Raw genomic sequence first — 20,745 nt, forward strand, 5'->3', positions numbered from 1 at the left:
ATCCCATCCCACTTCCATCAGTCCCTCCCATTCCCCTCCCTGTCCCATCCCAAGACCTCCCAGGCCCATTCCTCTCCCTCACACCTCTCAGGCCCCTTCCCAGTCTCACCCAATCCCTCCCAGACCCACTCACTCCTTCCCAGATCCCTTCCCAGTCCATCCCACCCCCTCCCAATCCCCTCCCAGTCTCTCACAATCCCATTCCAGTCCTACCCAATCCCTCCTGGTCTCCTTCCAGTTCCCCTCAGTCCTTTCCAGGCCTCTCCCAATCCAAATCCAGTCCTTACCAGCCCCTTCCCACTCCCCTTCCCATCCCTCCCAATCCCCTCCCAGTCTCACCCAGCCCCCTTCCAATCCTTCCCAGTCCATCCCACTAGCTCCCAGTATATCCCAGTCCCCTCCCAGGCCACCCCAAAGACCTTTCACACCCTCCCACTACCTTCCCAGTCCCCTCCCAGTCACTCACAATTCATTCCAGATCCCTTCCCATTCCCTCTCAATGCCCTCCCAGGCCACTCTCCTCCCTGACACCTCTCAGGCCCCTTCCCACTCCATCCCAATGCCCTCCCAGTCTCCTCCAAGTCCTTCCCAGTTCCTCTCAATCCCTCCCAGTCCCTTCCTGGCCTCTCCCAGTTCCCTCACAGTCCTCTCCCAGTCCAGTACTTACCAGGTCCATCTCAGTCCCCTCCCAGTCTCTCTCAGTCCTGCCCAGTCCCTTCCCAGTCCAACTCCAGTCCTGTCCCAGTCCTCTATCATTCCCACCCAGCCCCATCCCAATCCTTCCCAGTCCATCCCACTAGCTCCCACAATATCCCAGTCCCCTTCCAGTCACTTCCCACTCCCTCCTAATCCCCTCCCTGTCCCCAGTCCCCTCCCAGTCACTCACAATTCATTCCAGATCCCTTTCCCTTCCCTCCCAATCCCCTTCCACACCCCTCCCATTCCATTTCATTCCTCTCCCACTTCCCAGCAGTCCCTCCCATTCCCCTCCCTGTCCCATCCCAGCAACTCCCAGTCCCATTCCCCTCCCTGACACCTCTCAGGCCCCCTCCCATTCCTCTCCCAGTTCAGCTCAGTCCTTCCCAGATCCCTTCCCAGTCCATCTCACTCCCTCCCACTCATCCCACTCCTTCCCCGTGCCTCTGAATCCCACCCACTCCCTCCCAAACCCCTCCCAGTCCCATCCCACTCTCTCACAATCCCATTCCACTCCTTTCCCAGTACATCCCACTCCGCACCCAGTTCTTTTCAGTCCCTTCCAATCCTCTCCCATTTCCCTCCCAGTCCTCTCCCAGTCCCAATCCAATCTTTCCAGGTCCATCCCAGTCCCCTACCAGTCACCTCCCACTCCCTCCTAATCCCCTCCCTGTCCCCAGTCCTCTCCCAGTCACACACAATCCATTCCAGATCCCTCTCCCTTTCCTCCCAATCCACTCCCAATCTATTCCACTATCTCCCAGTATATCCCAGTCCCCTCCACTAACTCCCATGCCCCTCTCCCTCTCTCCCAGGCCCTCCACATCCCCTCCCAGGCCATCCCAGTCCCTCCCAATCCCATCCCACTTCCCAGCTCTCCCTCCCATTCCCCTCCCTGCCTCTCCCACTCACTCACAATCACCCTAGTCTGGAAGGGGACTGGGGCATACTGGGAGACACTGGGAAGGACTGGATTGGGACTGGGACGAGTCCTTTCCCAGTCCAACTCCAGTCCCTCACAGTCCTCTCCCATTTCCTCCCAGTCCTCTATCAGTCCCACCCAGCCCCCTCCAATCCTTCCCAGACCATCCCACTGGCTCCCAGTATATCCCAGGCCCCTCCCACGCCACTCCAACTACCTTTCACACACTCCCCCTACCTGCCCAGTGCCCTCCCAGTCACTCACAATCCTTTCCAAATCCCCTCCCTGTCCCATCCCAGCACCTCCCAGTCCAATTCCCCTCCCTGACACCTCTCAGGCCCCTTCCCAGTCCTCTCCCAGTTCAGCTCAGTCCTTCCCAGATCCCTTCCCACTCCCTCCCCGTTCCTCTGAATCCCACCCACTCACTCCCAATCCCTTCCCAGTCTCTCACAATCCCATTCCAGTCCTACCCAATCCCTCCTGGTCTCCTTCCAGTCTTCCTCAGTCCTTTCCAGGCCTCTCCCAATCCAAATCCAGTCCTTACCAGCCCCTTCCCACTCCCCTTCCCATCCCTTTCCCTTCCTTCCCAATCCCCTCCCAGTCTCTCTCTGTCCCTCCCAGTCTGATCCCATTTCCTCCCAATCCCCTCCCAGTCTCACCCAGCCCCCTTCCAATCCTTCCCAGTCCATCCCACTCGCTCCCAGTACATCCCAGTCCCCTCCCAATGCCTTCCAGGCCACCCCAAAGACCTTTCACACCCTCCCACTACCTTCCCAGTCCCCTCCCAGTCACTCACAATCCATTCCAGATCCCTTCCCATTCCCTCCCAATGCCCTCCCAGGTCACTCCTCCCTGACACCTCTCAGGCCCCTTCCCACTCCATCCCAATGCCCTCCCAGTCTCCTCCAAGTCCTTCCCAGTTCCTCTCAATCCCTCCCACTCCCCCTCCCAGTCCCTTCCTGTCCTCTCCCAGTCCCAATCCAGTCCTTATCAGATCCATCTCAGTCCCCTCCCAGTCTCTCTCAGTCCCTCCCGGTCCCGTCCCAGTCCAACTCCAGTCCCGTCCCAGTCCTCTATCACTCCCACCCAGCCCCATCCCAATCCTTCCCAGTCCATCCCACTAGCTCCCACAATATCCCAGTCCCCTTCCAGTCACCTCCCACTCCCTCCTCATCCCCTCCCAGTCCCCAGTCCCCTCCCAGTCACTCACAATTCATTCCAGATCCCTTTCCCTTCCCTCCCAATCCCCTTCCACTCCCTCCCATTCCATCTCATTCCTCTCCCACTTCCCAGTAGTCCCTCCCATTCCCCTCCCTGTCCCATCCCAGCAACTCCCAGTCCCATTCCCCTCCCTGACACCTCTCAGGCCCCTTCCCAGTCCTCTCCCAGTTCAGCTCACTCCTTCCCAGATCCCTTCCCAGTCCATCTCACTCATCCCACTCCTTCCCAGTGTCTCTGAATCCCACCCACTCCCTCCCAGTCCCATCCCACTCTCTCACAATCCCATTCCTCTCCTTTCCCAGTACATCCCACTCCACACCCAGTCCTTTTCAGTCCCTTCCAATCCACTCCCATTTCCCTCCCAGTCCCAATCCAGTCCTTTCCAGGTCCATCCAAGTCCCCTCTCAGTCTCTCCCAGTCCCTAGTGCTACCAGTCACCTCCCACTCCCTACTAATCCCCTCCCTGTCCCCAGTCCTCTCCCAGTCACTCACAATCCATTCCAGATCCCTCTCCATTCCCTCCCAATCCATTCCCAATCTATTCCACTACCTCCCAGTATATCCCAGTCCCCTCCACTAACTCCCAAGCCCCTATCCCTCTCTCCCTCCACATCCCCTCCCAGGCCATCCCAGTCCCTCCCAATCCCTCCACTCCATCCCTGATCCCTTCCCGCTCCATCCCATTCCCTCCCAGTCCGTCCCAATGCCCTCCCAGCCTCCTCCCAATCCCTCCCAGTCTCTCCCAATCCCCACACAGTCACAACCAGTTCCCTCCCAGTCCCTGACAATCCCTCACAGGCTGCACCCTGTGCCCCATCCCTGCCCGTCACACCCAGTTCCATCCCAGTCCCTCCCAGTTCCTCCCAGTCAGGCTCCCTGGGAGGGGCTGGGAGGGAAATGAGAAGGATTGGGATAGAATTTGGAGGGCCTGGGAAGTTGTGGGATGGAAATGGGAGGGGACTGGGCGGGGGACTGGGAAGGAAGTGGGAGGCATTGGGAGGGAGTAGGAGAGAACTGCTAGGGACTGGGAGCGAGTTGGGAGGGAACTGGGAGGTACTGGAAAGGGATTTGGAGGGACTGGGAGGGGAGGGCTGGGGACTGGAACAGAAGTGGTAGGGACTGGGACAGACTGGGAGGGGACATGAAGGTGTGTTGGGGGTACTGGATGGAACTGGGAAGCACTGGGATGGGACTGGGCAGGAACTGCGAGGAAACTGGGAGGGTGTGGGAGGGAACCGGCAAAGACTGGGAGGGACTGGAGGGGACTGGGAAGAACTGGATGGGGAGTGGGAGGGACTGGAACAGAAGTGGGAGGGGAACGGAAGGGACTGGGAGGGAACTGGACCCCAACTGGGGCAAACTGGGCCCAAACTGGGACACACTCAACCCAAACTGCAGGGGAGTGGTCGCAGACTGGGGGGGTCTGGTCCCAAACTGGGGCACACTGGAACAAAACTGGGGGGGACTGGTCCCGAACTGGGATGCACTGTTCCCAAACTGGGAGGGACTGGTCCCGAACAGGGATGCACTGTTCCCGAACTGGGGGGGTTGGTCCCAAACTGGGACACACTGTTCCCAAACTGGGGGGGGGTGGTCCCGAACTGGGATGCACTGTTCCCAAACTGGGGGGGGGTGGTCCCGAACTGGGATGCACTGTTCCCAAACCAGGGGGGGGGGGGGGGGACGACTGGTCCCGAACAGGGACACACTGTTCCCCAACTGGGAGGGACTGGTCCCAAACTGGGGGGACTGGTCCCAAACTGGGACGCACTGGAACAAAACTGGGGGGGCTGGTCCCAAACTGGGATGCACTGTTCCCAAACTGGGGGGCTGGTCCCGAACTGGGATGCACTGTTCCCAAACTGGGGGGACTGGTCCCAAACTGGGACGCACTGTTCCCAAACTGGGGCACACTGTTCCCAAACTGGGGGGGCTGGTCCCGAACTGGGACGCACTGTTCCCAAACTGGGGGGGCTGTTCCCAAACTGGGACGCACTGTTCCCAAACTGGGGGGGCTGGTCCCGAACTGGGACGCACTGTTCCCAAACTGGGAGGGGCTGGTTCCGAACTGGGACACACTGTTCCCAAACTGGGGGGACTGGTCCCAAACTGGGATGCACTGGTCCCAAACTGGGGGGGCAGGTCCCGAACTGGGACGCACTGTTCCCAAACTGGGGGGCTGGTCCTGAACTGGGACACACTGTTCCCAAACTGGGGGGCTGGTCCCGAACTGGGACGCACTGTTCCCAAACTGGGGGGCTGGCCCAGCGCAGCCAATGGGAGCGCTGCTGCCCGAGCCCCACTGGCCAATCAGAGCGTGGCTCTGGCCCTCCTGCTCTGTCAGCGCCGGGAGGGAGGGAGGGAGGGGGGAGGGAGACCAAACGGCAGGGGCGCAGAGGAGGCTCCCAGCGCCCCCAGAGCAGCTCCCAGCGCCTCCAGGTAAGATTCCCAGTCCCATCAAGCCCCCTCCCAGTCCCTCCCAATTCCTCTGCAGTGCCTTCCAGTTCCCTCCCAGACCTCTCCCAGCCCCTCTCTAATCCCATCCCAGTCCCTGCCCAATCCTGCTCCAGTCTCTTCCAGACCACCTCCCAGTCCCTCCCAGTCTGTCCCAGTTCTTCCTAGGAGCACTTTCAGTTCCCATCCAGGCCCCTTCCAAGCCCTCCCATTCCAGTCCTTTCCCAGTACAACCCAGTCCTCACCCAGTCCCAATCCAGTCCTTACCAGGTCCATCCCAGTCTCCTTTCAGTCTCTCTCTGTCCCTTCCAGTCCCTTCCAACTACCTTTCAGATCCTCCCAGTTCCTTTTCATTCCCTTCCCAGTCCCTTCTAAGTCCCCTCCCAGTCCAGCCCAGTCCCCTCCCAGTCACCCACAATCCATTCCAGATCCCTTCCCATTCCCTCCAAGTCCCCTCCCACTCCATCTCAGTCAATCCCATTCCCCTCCCTGTCCCATCCCAGCACCTCCCAGGCCCATTCCCCTCCCTGACACCTCTCAGGCCCCTGCCCAGTCCCACCCAATCCCTCCCAGTCCCCTCCCCAGTTCCGCTTAATCCTTCCCAGTCCATCCCACTCCCTGCCACTCCATCCCAATGCCCTCCCAGTCCTTCCCAGTCTCCCACAGTTCCTCTGAATCCCACCCACTCCCTCCCAAATCCCTCCCAGTCCCATCCCTGTCTCTCACAACCTCATTCCACTCCTTTCCCACTACATCTCACTCCCACTCCTCTCCGATTGCCTCCCAGTCCCCTCCCACTCACAAACCATTCCAGATCCCTTCCCATTCTCTCCCAATCCCATCCCACTTCCATCAATCCCTCCCATTCTCTTCCCAGTCCCATTCTAGGACCTCCCAGTCCCATTCCCCTCCCTGCCACCTCTCAGGCACCCTCCCAGCCTCACCCAATCCTTCCCAGTCACTTGAGTCATTCATAGATCCCTCCCCAGTCCATCCCACTCCTTCCCACTCCCAGTCCTCCCCAGCCCCTTCCAGGCCTCTCCCAGTTCCCTCGCACTCCTCTCCCAGTCCCAAAGCAGTCCTTACAGGTCCATCCCAGTCCCCTCCCAGTCTCTCTCAGTCCCTCCCGGTCCCTTCCCAGTCCAACTCCAGGCCCCTCCCATTTCCTCCCAGTCCTCTATCACTCCCACCCAGCTTCCTCCCAATCCTTCCCAGTCCATCCCACTAGCTCCCAGAATATCCCAGTCTCCTTCCAGTCACCTCCCACTCCCTCTCAGTCCCCTCCAAGTCCCTTCCAGGTCCCTCCAACTACCTTCCCATTCCCCTCCCAGTCTGCTCCCACTCTGGCCCAGTCCCCTCCAGTCACTCACAATCCATTCCAGATCCCTTCCCATTTCCTCCCAATGCCCTCCTACTCCAGCCCAGTGCATCCCATTCCTCTCCCAGTTCCCAACAGTCCCTCCCATTACCCTCCCTGTCCCATTCCCCTGTCACCTCTCAGTCTCCTTCCCAGTCCCAACCACTCTCTCTCACTCCCCTCCCAGTCCCCTCCCAGTCTCTCATAATCCAATTCCACTCCTTTCCCAGTACATCCCACTCCCCTTCCAGTCCTTCTCTGTCCCTTCCAGTCCTCTCCCACTGCGCCCCGAGTCCTAATCCAGTACTTACCAGGTCCATCCCAGTCCCATCCCAGTCCCAGTCCTCTCCCATTTCCTCTCAATCCACTCCCAGTCCCACCCGGCCTCACCCAATCCTTCCCAGTCCATCCCACTAGCTCCCAGTACATCCCAGTCCCCTTACAGTCACCTCCCAAGTCACTCCCAGTCCCCTGTCCCCTCCCAGTCTCTCACAATCTCATTCCTCTCCTTTCCCAGTACATCCCACTCCCCTCCCTGTCCCTTCCAATCCTCTCCCATTTCCCTCCCAGTCCCAATCCAGTCCTTTCCAGCTCCATCCCAGTCCCCTACCAGTCTCTCCCAGTCCCTAGTGCCATTCCAGTCCTCTCCCAGTCACTCACAATCCATTCCAGATCCCTCTCCATTCCCTCCCAATCCTCTCCCACTCAATTCCACCATCTTCCAGTATATCCCAGTCCCCTCCACTAACTCCCAAGCCACTATCCCTCTCTCCCTCCACATCCCCTCCCAGTCCCTCCACTCCATCCCTGATCCCTTCCCACTCCATCCCATTCCCTCCCAGTCTGTCCCAATGCCCTCCCAGTCTCCTCCCAATCCCTCCCAGTCTATCCCAGTCTCTCCCAATCCCCACACAGTCACATTCAATTCCCCTCCCTGACACCTCTCAGGCCCCTTCCCAGTCCTCTTCCAATTCAGCTCAATCCTTCCCAGATCCCTTCCCAGCCCATCCTACTCCATCCCACTCCATCCCCATTCCTCTGAATCCCACCCACTCACTCCCAATCCCTTCCCAGTCCCTCACTATCCCATTACACTCCTTTCCCACTACATCCCACTGCCCTCCCAGTCCTTTTCAGTCCTCTCCCAGTCCCAATCCAGTCCTTTCCAGCTCCATCCCAGTTCCCTACCACTCCCTCCTAGTCCCTTTCCATTGCCATTCCACTCACTCACAATCCATTCCAGATCCATTCCAAATCTCTCCCACTCCATCCCACTATCTCCCACTATATTCCAGTCCCCTCCACTAACTCCCGAGCCCCTATCCCTCTCTCCCAGGCCCTCCACATCCCCTCCCAGGCCATCCCAGTCCCTCCCAGTCCCTCCACTCCATCCCTCATCCTTTCCCACTTCCCTCCCACTACCTCTCAGTCCCTCCAAGTCTCCTCCCACGCCTCACCAGTCCCTCCCAATCCCATCCCACTTCCATCAGTCCCTCCCATTCCCCTCCCTGTCCCATCCCAGGGCCTCCCAGGCCCATTCCTCTCCCTCACACCTCTCAGGCCCCTTCCCAGTCTCACCCAATCCCTCCCAGACCCACTCACTCCTTCCCAGATCCCTTCCCAGTCCATCCCACTCCCTCCCAGTCTCTCACAATCCCATTCCAGTCCTACCCAATCCCTCCTGATCTCCTTCCAGTCCTCCTCAGTCCTTTCCAGGCCTCTCCCAATCCAAATCCAGTCCTTACCAGCCCCTTCCCACTCCCCTCCCCATCCCTTCCCCTTCCCTCCCAATCCCCTCCCAGTCTCTCTCTGTCCCTCCCAGTCTGATCCCATTTCCTCCCAATCCCCTCCCAGTCTCACCCAGCCCCCTTCCAATCCTTCCCAGTCCATCCCACTCGCTCCCAGTACATCCCAGTCCCCTTCCAGTCACCTCCCACTCCCTCCTAATCCCCTCCCAGTCCCCAGTCCCCTTCCAGTCACTCACAATTCATTCCAGATCCCTTTCCCTTCCCTCCCAATCCCCTTCCACTCCCTCCCACTCCATCTCATTCCTCTCCCACTTCCCAGCAGTCTCTCCCATTCCCCTCCCTGTCCCATCCCAGCACCTCCCAGTCCCACCCAATCCCCCCCCAGTCCCCTCACAGTTCCACTCACTTTTTCCCAGATCCCTTCCCAGTCCATCCCAATGCCCTCCTGGTCTCCTCTCAGTCTTTCCTAGTCTCTCCCAGTTCCTCTGAATCCTACCCACTCCCTCCCAATGCCTTCCCAGTCCCTTCCAGGCCACCCCAACTACCTTTCACCTCCTCACACTACCTTTCCACTCCCCTGCCAGTCTCTTCCCAGTCCCCTCCCAGGCACTCACAATCCATTCCAGATCCCTTCCCATTCCTTTCCAATCCCCTCCCACTCTACCTCCTTCTTCTTCTTCTTCCCATCAGTCCCTCCCATTCCCTTCCCTGCCACCTCTCAGGCCCCTTCCCAGTCCCACCCAATCCCCCACAGTCCCCTCCCACTTCTGCTCCTTCCCAGATCCCTTCAGATCCCTTCCCACACCATCCCACTCCCTCCCAGTCCATTCCAATGCCCTCTCAGGCTCCTCCTGGTCCTTCCCCGTTCCTCTCAATTCCACCCACTCTCTCCAATCCTCTCCCAGTCCCATCCCAGTCTCTCACAATCCCACTCCAGTCCTACACAATCCCTCCTGGTCCCCTCCCAGTCTCTCACAATCCCATTCCAGTCCTTTCCCAACACATCCCACTCCCCTCCCAGCCCTTTCCAATCTCCTCCCAATCCCCTATCAGTCCCACACAGCCCCACCCAATCCTTCCCAGTCCATCCAACTAGCTCCCAGTATATCCCAGTCTCCTTCCAGTCCCCTCACACTCCCTCTCAATACTCTCCCAGGGCCTTCCAGGCCACCCCAACTACCTTTCACACCCTCACACTGCCTTCCCATTCCCCTCCCAGTATCTTCCCTGTCCACTCCCACTCTGGCTCAGTCCCCCCCAGTCACTCACAATCCATTCCAGATCCCTTCCCATTCCCTCCCAATGCCCTCCTACTCCAGCCCAGTGCATCCCATTCCTCCACCAGTTCCCACCACTTCCTCCCATTACCATCCCTGTCCCTCCCAGACCCATTCTCCTCACTGCCACCTCTCAGTCTCCTTCCCAGTCCCATCCCAGTCTCTCATAATCCCACTCCAGTCATTTCCCAGTACATCCCACTCCCCTCCCAGACCTTCTCTGTCCCTTCCACTCCTCTGTCATTTTTCTCCCAGTCCTAATCCAGTCCTTAGCAGGTCCACCTCAGTCCCCTCCCAGTCTCAGTCCAACTCCAGTCCCTCCCAACCTCTCCCAGTTCCTCTCAATCCACTCCCAGTCCCACCCAGCCTCACCCAATCCTTCCCAGTCCATCCCACTAGCTCCCAGTACATCCCAATCCCTTCCAATCCCCTCCCACTCTGGCTCAGTGCCCTCCCAGTCACTCATAATCCATTCCAGACCCCATCACATTCCCTCCCAATCCCCTCCCACTCCCTCCAAGCCCAGCCCATTCCTTTCTAACTTCCCATCAGTCTCTCCCATTCCCCTCCCTGCCCCATCCCACTACCTCCCAGTCCCATTCCCCTCCCTGGCACCTCTCAGGCCCCTTCCCAGTCCCCTCCCAGTTCAGCTCAGTTGTTCCCAGTCCCACCCACTCTCTCTCAGTCCCCTCCCAGTCCCAGCCCAGTCTCTCACAATCCAATTCCACTCCTTTCCCAGGACATCCCACTCCCCTCCCTGTCCTTTTCAGTCCCTTCCAGATCTTTCCCAGTTCCCTCACAGTCATCTCCTAGTCCCTCCCAGTCTCAGTCCAGTCGTCATCAGGTCCATCCCAGTCTCTCCCAGTCCCTCCCAAGCCCCTATCAGTCCCACCCAGCCCTCCCCCAATCCTTCCCAGTCCATCCCACAGTCTCCCAGTATATCCCAGTCCCCTTCCAGTCCTTTCCCATTCCCTCCCATTTCTCCACAAGTTCCCATGAGTCCCTCACAATCTCCTCCCTATCCCATCCCAGTACCTCCCAGTCCCACTTCCCTCCCTGCCACCTCTCAGGCCCCTTCCCAGTCCCATCCAATCCCTCACAGTCCCCTCCCAGTTCCACTATTCCCAGTCCATCCCACTCCCAGTCTCCTCCCGGTCCTTCCCAGTTCCTTTGAATCCCACCCACTCCCTACAACCCCCTCCCAGTCCCACCCCAGTCTCTTTCAATCCCATCCCACTCCTTTCCCAGTACATCCCAGTCCCCTCCCAGTTCTTCTCAGTACCCTCCAGGCCTCTCCCAATCCAATCCTCACCAGTCCCTTCCCAGTCCATCCCAATCCCCTCCTAGTCCCTTCCAGTGCCCTCCAACTACCTTTCACACCCTCCCACTACCTTTCCACTCCCCTCCCACTCTGGCCCAGTCCCCTCCCAGTCCCAATCCATTCCAAAACCCTTCCCATTCCCCCCAATCCTCTCCCTGGCCCAGTCCCCTCCCTGCCACCTCTCAGTCCTCCTCAGTCCCTTCCAGGCCTATCCCAGTTCCCTCACAGTCCTCTCCCAGTACCTCCCAGTCCAAATCCAGTCCTTACCAGGTCCATCCCGGTCCCTTCCCAGTCCCATTCCAGTCCTCTCCCATTTCCTTCCAATCCTCTATCACTCCCACCCAGCCCCCTCCCAATCCTTCCCAGTCCATCCCCCTAGCTCCCAGTCTATCCCAATCCCTTCCCAGTCCCCTCCCACTCTCTCACAATCCATTCCAGATCCCCTCCCAGGCCATCTCATTCCTCTCCCACTTCCCATCAGTCCCTCCCATTCCCCTCCCTGTCCCATCCCAGTACCTCCCAGTCCCATTCCCCTCCCTGACAGCTCTCTGTCCCCTTCCCAATCCCTCCCAGTCCCCTCACTCCTTCCCAGATCCCTTCCCAGCCCAGCCCACTCTCAGTCCATCCCAGACTCTCCCAGTTCCTCTGAATCCCACTCACTCCCTCCCAATCCCCTCCCAGTTCCATCCCAGTCTCACAATCCCATTCCAGGCCTTTCCCAGTACATCCCAGTCCTTCTCAGACCCTTCCAGGCCTCTCCTAATACCCTCCCAGTCCTCTCCCAGTCCCAATCCAGTCTTTAACCAGGTCCAACCCATTCCCCTCCCATTCTCTCTCTGGCCTTCCCCCCCCCTTCCCAGTTCCACCTCAGTTCCTCCCAGTCCATCCCATTGCCCTCTCAGTCCCTTCGCAGTACCTCCCAGTCCCATACCCCTCCATGCCACCTCAGTCCCCTTCCCAGTCCATCCCAGTCCCCTCGAGTCTCTCCCAGATCCCTTCCCAGTCCATCCAACTCTCTCCCAGTTCCTCTGAATCCCACCCACTCCCTCCCAGTCCCTCACAATCCCATTCCACTCCTTTCCCAGTACTTTCACATTCCCAGTCCTTCCCAGTCCCTTCCAGGCCCATCCCAGTTCTCTCCCAGTCCTAATCTAGTTCTTGCCAGGTCCATCCCAGTCCCCTCCCAGTCTCTCCCAGTCCCTCCCAGTTCTCTATCACTCCCACCCAGTCCTCTCCCAATCCTTCCCAGTCTATCCTACTGGCTCCCAGTATACCCCAGTCCCCTTCCAGTCCCCTTCATCAGCTCCCAATCCCCATCACTGTCTCCCAGTCCCTCCAAATCCCCTCCCAGTGCCTTCCCACTGCCTCCCACTGCCTCCCAGTCCCTCATCCTTTCCCACTTCCCTCCCACTACCTCTCAGTCTCCTCCCACTCCTCGCCAGTCCCTCCCAATCCCATCCCACTCCCCATCTGCCCCTCCTGTTCCCCTCCATGGCTCTCCCAGTCACTCACAATCACTCCCAGTCCCTCATCAATCCCTTCCCACTCCATCCCACTCCCTCCCAGTCTCCTCCCAATCCCTCCCAGTTCCTCTGAATCCCCCCCAGTCTAGCCTGGTCCCCTCCTAGTCCTTCTCAGTGTCTCCCAAACCCCTCCCAGTCTGGCTTAGTCTCTCCAAGTCCCTCCCAGACCATCCCATTCCTCTTCCAGTTCCAAGTAGTCCCTCGCAATCCCCTCCCAGTCTCTCCCAATCCCTCCCAGTCACTCATTTATTCCTTCCCACTCCACCCCAGTCCCTCCCAGTCTCTCTGAATTCCTCCCACTCTCTCCCAATCCCTTCCAGTCCCTCCCAGTCTCTCCAAACTCATTCCACATCCCCTCACACTCTCTCCCAATCCCTTCCAGTCCCTCCCAGTCTCTCCAAACTCATTCCACATCCCCTCACACTCTCTCCCAATCCCTTCCAGTCCCTCCCAGTCTCTCCAAACTCATTCCACATCCCCTCACACTCTCTCCCAATCCCTTCCAGTCCCTCCCAGTCTCTCCAAACTCATTCCACATCCCCTCTCACTCTCTCCCAATCCCTTCCAGTCCCTCCCAGTCTCTCCAAACTCATTCCACATCCCCTCTCACTCTCTCCCAATCCCTTCCAGTCCATCCCAGTCCCCTCCCATTTCCTCCCAGTCCCCATCAGTCCCACCCAGCTCCCTCCCAGTCCATTCCTCTACTTCCCAGTATATCCCATTCCCCTTCCAGTCCCCTCCAGGAACTCCCAATCCCCTATCACTCTCTCCCAGTCCCTCTGCAGGCTTCCCACTCCCTCCCAGTTCTTCTCAGTGCCTCCCAAACCCCTCCCAGCCTGGCTCAGTCTCAGCCTCTCCAAGTCCTTTCCCAGTCCCTCCAAGTCCATCCCATTCCTCTCCCTGTTCCCATCAGTCCCTCCCATTCCCCTTCCTGTCCCATCCCAGGACCTCCCAGTCCCATTCCCTTCCCTGACACCTCTCAGTCCCATTCCAGCCCATCCCACTCCGTCCCAGTCCATCCCAGTCTCTTGCAATCCCCCCAGAGCCTTTCCCAATACCCTCCCATGCCAAATTCCCTCTCAGTCTCTTCCAATTCCTTCTGATCCCTTCCAGATGCCTTCCCACTCCCTCCCATTGCCAGTCCAGTCCCCTCTCAGTCCAGCCCAGTCTCTCTCAGTCCTTCCCAGTCCCCTTCCAGTCCCACCCAGCCCCTCACAATCCCTCCCTGTCCATTCCACTATCTCCCAGTATATCCCAGTCTCCTTCCAGTCCCCTCAGTAACTCCCAATCCCCTATCACTCTCTCCCAGTCCCTCCAATTCCCCTCCCAGCCCCTTCCCAGTCCCCTCCCACTACCTCCCAGGCCTTCCCCATCCCAATCCCTTCAGGCCATCCCTGATGCCTTCCCAGACCCCTCCCTCTCCTCCCAATCCCTCCCAGTCACTCTCAGTTCCACTGAATCCCTCTCACTGCCTCCCAAACACCTCCCAGTCTGGCTCAGTCTCTCTCAGCCTCTCCAAGTCCCTTCCCAGTCCCTCCCATTCCACTCCCAGTTCCCATCAGTCCCTCCAAATCCCCTCACAGGCCCTTCCCAGTCCATCCCAGTCCATCCCACTCAATCCCAATGCCCTCCCAGTCTCCTCCCAATCCCAGTCTCTCCCACTTCCACTGAATCCATCCCAATCCCTCCCAGTCTGGCCCTGTCCTCTCCTAGTTCCCTCCCAATTGCCTTCATTCCCATTCCTGTCCTTTCCTCCTCCATCCCATTCCCCTCCCAGCCCCTCCCCAGTCCATCCCAGTCTCTCTCAGTCCCAGTCCCTTCCAGTCCTCTTCCATTTCCTCCCAACCCCCTTCAGCCCTACCCATTCCCCTCCCAGTCACTCACATTCCCTCCCAGGCCCTCATGCATCCCTTCCCACTCCATCCCAATGCCCTCCCAGTCTCCTCCCAACCCCTCCTGGTGTCTCCCAGTCCCTCTGGACCCCTCCCAGCCGGGCAGCAGAAAGGCAGCAGCAGGAGCACATCCCAGCAGTAAAAGGATGTTAAATCCACCCCGACACAGGCACCAACTGCACTGCGGCACAGGCTGCTGGCACAGCTGCCTCTCTGCCCAAGCACAGCCCTGAGCACCAAGTGGCACAGCTGCACAAGTGACCTGCTTTGGCCAGCACAGCAACGAGGCCCAGGCAGCTCTGCCTTCTGGCTGCCACCTCCTGCACAGTGCCCCCAGAGTGCCCCTGAGGGGAACAGCTCCCCGAGGGAGACCTTAGCTGCAGCAGCACTGCCCAGCAGCCTCTCCAGGGCAGAGGCCTCTCCCCACACCTGAACACCCCCTTCAGTTTTCACTCCTTCACACCCTGAGCTTCTCCTCTGCAACCATCAGCACACTGAAAGGCCTAAGAGAAGGCTTTAAGCAAGGCTGGCACTTGGCACCAACTCACCACAGAGACATTTCTGCCCCCACAGCCACAGGAAATCCATTTCTGAACCAGCTGCAAGCAGCAATTGCATTTCAAACAGCTCCACGGCCTGGTACCAAAGCATCCCACCCTGCCAGGGCTTGGGGCTGAGGCTGAGTGCAGATCTGCAGCTGGGCTGGGGCAAAGCAGTTCAGCTCCCTGCAAAAAGAGAGAACAAACACAGCAGAGAACTCTCACCCAGGCACAAACAACAGAGACAGAAAGAGGGAGGCAACCTCCAGAGGACCCCAGGCCAACTTAGATGCCCACAATGCCCCTTCTGATGCCCCTGAACCCTGCTGCATGACCCCAGGCCCATTTTACCTGTCCCCAGACCCTTTTGAGGGCCCCCAGGCTCACTGCAGATGAGCCCAGAAGCCTCTAGCACAGCCCCAGACCTTTTTAGAGACCCCAGAACCCCTCTACACACTCACAGATCTCCCTTAGATGCCTCCAGACCCACTTTAGATCCAGCCCCACCGCTTTAGATGCCCCCAGACCACTTTACATGTCCCCAAAAGACCTCTTGATACTCACAGACCCATTTTAGATACCCCCAGATCCCCTTTGGCCCCCTCAGAATCCCCTTAGGAGCCCCCAGATGGCCTTTAGCTGCCTCCAAAGCCCCTTCAGACGCCACTCAAGCCCCTCAGCAGCACCTGGCAGCAAGCAGCACCTTGCCAGGTCCCTCTCAACTCCTTCAGGACCCTGCAGAGGTACCCTTGGAGCACCAAAGGGCTTCCCCCAGAGACCCCCAGACACCTCTGTATGACCCCAGAACCCTTTAGATGCCCTCAGATCCCACTTTGATACCCCCACACTCACCTCACATGTACACAGACCCCTGCACAGGCTTACAGACCCTTTTTGGGGAGCCCAGAACCCCTCCAGATGCTCCCAGACTCCCTACACAAGCACCCAGATCCTCTGTGTCACCCCCAAAGGCCTCTGCACACCCCCAGACTGCCCTGACACCCCGCAGGGGGCATGGCTGCAGGTCCCAGGCCCTCAGGGGACACTGAAACACAGAGCAAGACCTCCCTAAACCCTGGGGCACCCCAAACTCGACACCTCACAGCTCCACAGACGAGCCCAGATACTGTGAGGGCTTTGCAGAGAGCCCCAAACCTCACTGAGAGCATCCCCAGCTCCTCTGGGATCCTCCAGACACCCCCAGGAGCCCCCAGGGGAAGACTGAGAGGCCTCACAGCCCCCTCGGGTACCCACAAACCCCATTCTGATGCCCCCAGACCCCTTCAGATGCCCCCAAAAGGCCTTTCGATAGCCCCCAGACCCCCTTGTCGCTCCCAAAACCCCTTCAGACGCCCCCGGCTCACCTGCAGGGGCCGGCAGGGCAGTGGCTGGCAGGTCCAGGCTTGGACACTGAACACCAGAGGGGCACAGCCCCAAATCCTCAGCTCCCCAAGCCCCGAGACTGCACAGCAGAGCCCACGGACTGTGGGGACCCCACAGAGACCCCTAAAGAGCTCACCGAGAGCCACTCAGATCCCGCCCGAATCCTGCGGCGCCCACAGAGGCCACACAGCTCCAGAGACACTGCCCAGCTCCTCTGGGACCATCGGAGCCCACAGGGGACACCCAGAGGCTTACAGGCGCCTCCATGCGCCCCGCAGCCCTTGGGACGCTGCCAGACCCACTCCAGGGGCCCGCACAGCCCCTCCCGAGGGGCGGCAACGCTGAGCGGCCTGGGAAGCAGCTCCGCCGGGCCCCGCTCAGAGCGACACAGAAAACTCACCACGCACTAAGGACAATCCCTGCGGCACTGCTACGGACACTCACCGGCACTGCAAAGCCCTCCTCGGCCCGGCCCGGCCCGGCCCCGCTGCCGCTCCACGCCGCTGCCGCCGCAGCCTTCCCCCCGCAGGCCTCTCAGCACGGCCCCGGCCCCGCATGCGTAACGAGGCGGCAGAGCAGGACGCATGCGCCAGCTCCGCCCCCCGCACAGCGACCCAACGCATGCGCGCAGCGCTCACTGCTGCCACCCTGTGCTTAACTGCCGGCACTGCAGCTCCCTGGGGACCGTGCTCGCTGCTGCCACCCTGTGCTTAACTGCCGGCACTGCAGCTCCCTGGGGACCGTGCTCGCTGCTGCCACCCTGTGTTTAACTGCCGGCACTGCAGCTCCCTGGGGACCGTGCTCCCTGCTGCCACCCTGTGTTTAATTGTCGGCACTGCAGCTCCCTGGGGACCGTGCTCCCTGCTGCCACCCTGTGTTTAATTGTAGGCACTGCAGCTCGCTGGGGACCGTGCTCGCTGCTGCCACCGTGTGTTTAATTGTCGGCACTGCAGTTCGCTGTGGACCGTGCTCCATAGCAACGAGCCGCGACACGGCGCATGCGCGAACCTCTATAGCAACGGGGGCGGGGCCGCGGCACGGCGCATGCGCGAAACTCCATAGCAACCGGGGGCGGCGCCGCGAACCCGCATAGCAACGGGGGGCGGGGCCGCGGCACGGCGCATGCGCGAAACTCCATAGCAACCGGGGGCGGCGCCGCGGAACTCCATAGCAACGGGGGGCGGGGCCGCGGCACGGCGCATGCGCGAAACTCCATAGCAACCGGGGGCGGCGCCGCGAACCTCCATAGCAACGGGGGGCGGGGCCGCGGCACGGCGCATGCGCGAAACTCCATAGCAACCGGGGGCGGCGCCGCGAACCCCATAGCAACGGGGGGCGGGGCCGCGGCACGGCGCATGCGCGAAACTCCATAGCAACCGGGGGCGGCGCCGCGAAACCCCATAGCAACGGGGGGCGGGGCCGCGGCACGGCGCATGCGCGAAACTCCATAGCAACCGGGGGCGGCGCCGCGAACCCCCATAGCAACGGGGGGCGGGGCCGCGGCACGGCGCATGCGCGAAACTCCATAGCAACCGGGGGCGGCGCCGCGAACCCCCATAGCAACGGGGGGCGGGGCCGCGGCACGGCGCATGCGCGAAACTCCATAGCAACCGGGGGCGGCGCCGCGAACCTCCATAGCAACGGGGGGCGGGGCCGCGGCACGGCGCATGCGCGAAACTCCATAGCAACCGGGGGCGGCGCCGCGAACCCCCATAGCAACGGGGGGCGGGGCCGCGGCACGGCGCATGCGCGAAACTCCATAGCAACCGGGGGCGGCGCCGCGAACCTCCATAGCAACGGGGGGCGGGGCCGCGGCACGGCGCATGCGCGAAACTCCATAGCAACCGGGGGCGGCGCCGCGAACCCCCATAGCAACGGGGGGCGGGGCCGCGGCACGGCGCATGCGCGAAACTCCATAGCAACCGGGGGCGGCGCCGCGAACCCCCATAGCAACGGGGGGCGGGGCCGCGGCACGGCGCATGCGCGAAACTCCATAGCAACCGGGGGCGGCGCCGCGAACCTCCATAGCAACGGGGGGCGGGGCCGCGGCACGGCGCATGCGCGAAACTCCATAGCAACCGGGGGCGGCGCCGCGAACCTCCATAGCAACGGGGGGCGGGGCCGCGGCACGGCGCATGCGCGAAACTCCATAGCAACCGGGGGCGGCGCCGCGAACCTCCATAGCAACGGGGGGCGGGGCCGCGGCACGGCGCATGCGCGAAACTCCATAGCAACCGGGGGCGGCGCCGCGAACCCCCATAGCAACGGGGGGCGGGGCCGCGGCACGGCGCATGCGCGAAACTCCATAGCAACCGGGGGCGGCGGCGCGAACCCGCATAGCAACGGGGGGCGGGGCCGCGGCACGGCGCATGCGCGAAACTCCATAGCAACCGGGGGCGGCGCCGCGAACCTCCATAGCAACGGGGGGCGGGGCCGCGGCACGGCGCATGCGCGAAACTCCATAGCAACCGGGGGCGGCGCCGCCGACCTCCATAGCAACGGGGGGCGGGGCCGCGGCACGGCGCATGCGCGAAACTCCATAGCAACCGGGGGCGGGGCCGCGGACCGCCGTAGCAGCGGGGGGCGGGGCCGCGGCACGGCGCATGCGCGCAACTCCACAGCAACCGGGGGCGGGGCCGCGGACCTCCCTAGCAGCGGGGGGCGGGGCCGCGGCACGGCGCATGCGCGAAACTCCATAGCAACGGGGGGCGGGGCCGCGGCACGGCGCATGCGCGAAACTCCATAGCAACCGGGGGCGGCGCCGCGAACCTCCATAGCAACGGGGGGCGGGGCCGCGGCACGGCGCATGCGCGAAACTCCATAGCAACGGGGGGCGGGGCCGCGGCACGGCGCATGCGCGAAACTCCATAGCAACCGGGGGCGGCGCCGCCGACCTCCATAGCAACGGGGGCGGGGCCGCGGCACGGCGCATGCGCGGGACTCCATAGCAACCGGGGGCGGCGCCGCCGACCTCCATAGCAACGGGGGCGGGGCCGCGGCACGGCGCATGCGCGGAACTCCATAGCAACCGGGGGCGGCGCCGCCGACCTCCATAGCAACGGGGGCGGGGCCGCGGCACGGCGCATGCGCGGAACTCCATAGCAACCGGGGGCGGCGCCGCGAACCTCCATAGCAACGGGGGGCGGGGCCGCGGCACGGCGCATGCGCGAAACTCCATAGCAACCGGGGGCGGCGCCGCGAACCTCCATAGCAACGGGGGGCGGGGCCGCGGCACGGCGCATGCGCGAAACTCCATAGCAACCGGGGGCGGCGCCGCGAACCTCCATAGCAACGGGGGGCGGGGCCGCGGCACGGCGCATGCGCGAAACTCCATAGCAACCGGGGGCGGCGCCGCGAACCCCCATAGCAACGGGGGGCGGGGCCGCGGCACGGCGCATGCGCGAAACTCCATAGCAACCGGGGGCGGCGCCGCGAACCCCATAGCAACGGGGGGCGGGGCCGCGGCACGGCGCATGCGCGAAACTCCATAGCAACCGGGGGCGGCGCCGCGAACCCCCATAGCAACGGGGGGCGGGGCCGCGGCACGGCGCATGCGCGAAACTCCATAGCAACCGGGGGCGGCGCCGCGAACCCCCATAGCAACGGGGGGCGGGGCCGCGGCACGGCGCATGCGCGAAACTCCATAGCAACCGGGGGCGGCGCCGCGAACCCCCATAGCAACGGGGGGCGGGGCCGCGGCACGGCGCATGCGCGAAACTCCATAGCAACCGGGGGCGGCGCCGCGAACCCCATAGCAACGGGGGGCGGGGCCGCGGCACGGCGCATGCGCGAAACTCCATAGCAACCGGGGGCGGCGCCGCGAACCCCCATAGCAACGGGGGGCGGGGCCGCGGCACGGCGCATGCGCGAAACTCCATAGCAACCGGGGGCGGCGCCGCGAACCCCCATAGCAACGGGGGGCGGGGCCGCGGCACGGCGCAGGCGCGAAACTCCATAGCAACCGGGGGCGGCGCCGCGAACCCCATAGCAACGGGGGGCGGGGCCGCGGCACGGCGCATGCGCGAAACTCCATAGCAACCGGGGGCGGCGCCGCGAAACCCATAGCAACGGGGGGCGGGGCCGCGGCACGGCGCATGCGCGAAACTCCATAGCAACCGGGGGCGGCGCCGCGAACCTCCATAGCAACGGGGGGCGGGGCCGCGGCACGGCGCATGCGCGAAACTCCATAGCAACCGGGGGCGGCGCCGCGAACCTCCATAGCAACGGGGGGCGGGGCCGCGGCACGGCGCATGCGCGAAACTCCATAGCAACCGGGGGCGGCGCCGCGAACCCCCATAGCAACGGGGGGCGGGGCCGCGGCACGGCGCATGCGCGAAACTCCATAGCAACCGGGGGCGGCGCCGCGAACCCCATAGCAACGGGGGGCGGGGCCGCGGCACGGCGCATGCGCG

General features: G+C 62.3%; 1 protein-coding gene across 5 annotated transcripts in view; it reads right to left on the reverse strand.

Annotated features, from left to right (window-relative positions):
- The window catches only part of LOC135179842 (uncharacterized), a 53,994-nt gene that overhangs the window by 27,527 nt on the left and 5,722 nt on the right, over window positions 1-20,745 (reverse strand). For 2 of the 5 annotated variants that reach the window (XR_010304155.1, XR_010304156.1), the window contains exons 3-4: window positions 16,778-17,341; window positions 14,960-15,136 (exon numbers count right to left, since the gene is read on the reverse strand). Coding sequence is in view for 3 of the 5 variants with exons in the window: in XM_064151879.1 (XP_064007949.1) it covers window positions 16,778-16,919 (142 nt within the window). In the remaining 2 variants the exon portion in view is untranslated. Of the gene's footprint in view, window positions 1-14,959; window positions 15,137-16,777; window positions 17,342-20,745 lie in introns of those variants that run through there. The other 3 variants (XM_064151879.1, XM_064151875.1, XM_064151888.1) reach the window with 2 other exon arrangements.

Source organism: Pogoniulus pusillus, chromosome 1 (genome assembly GCF_015220805.1).
Source record: "Pogoniulus pusillus isolate bPogPus1 chromosome 1, bPogPus1.pri, whole genome shotgun sequence".
NCBI lineage: Eukaryota > Metazoa > Chordata > Aves > Piciformes > Lybiidae > Pogoniulus > Pogoniulus pusillus.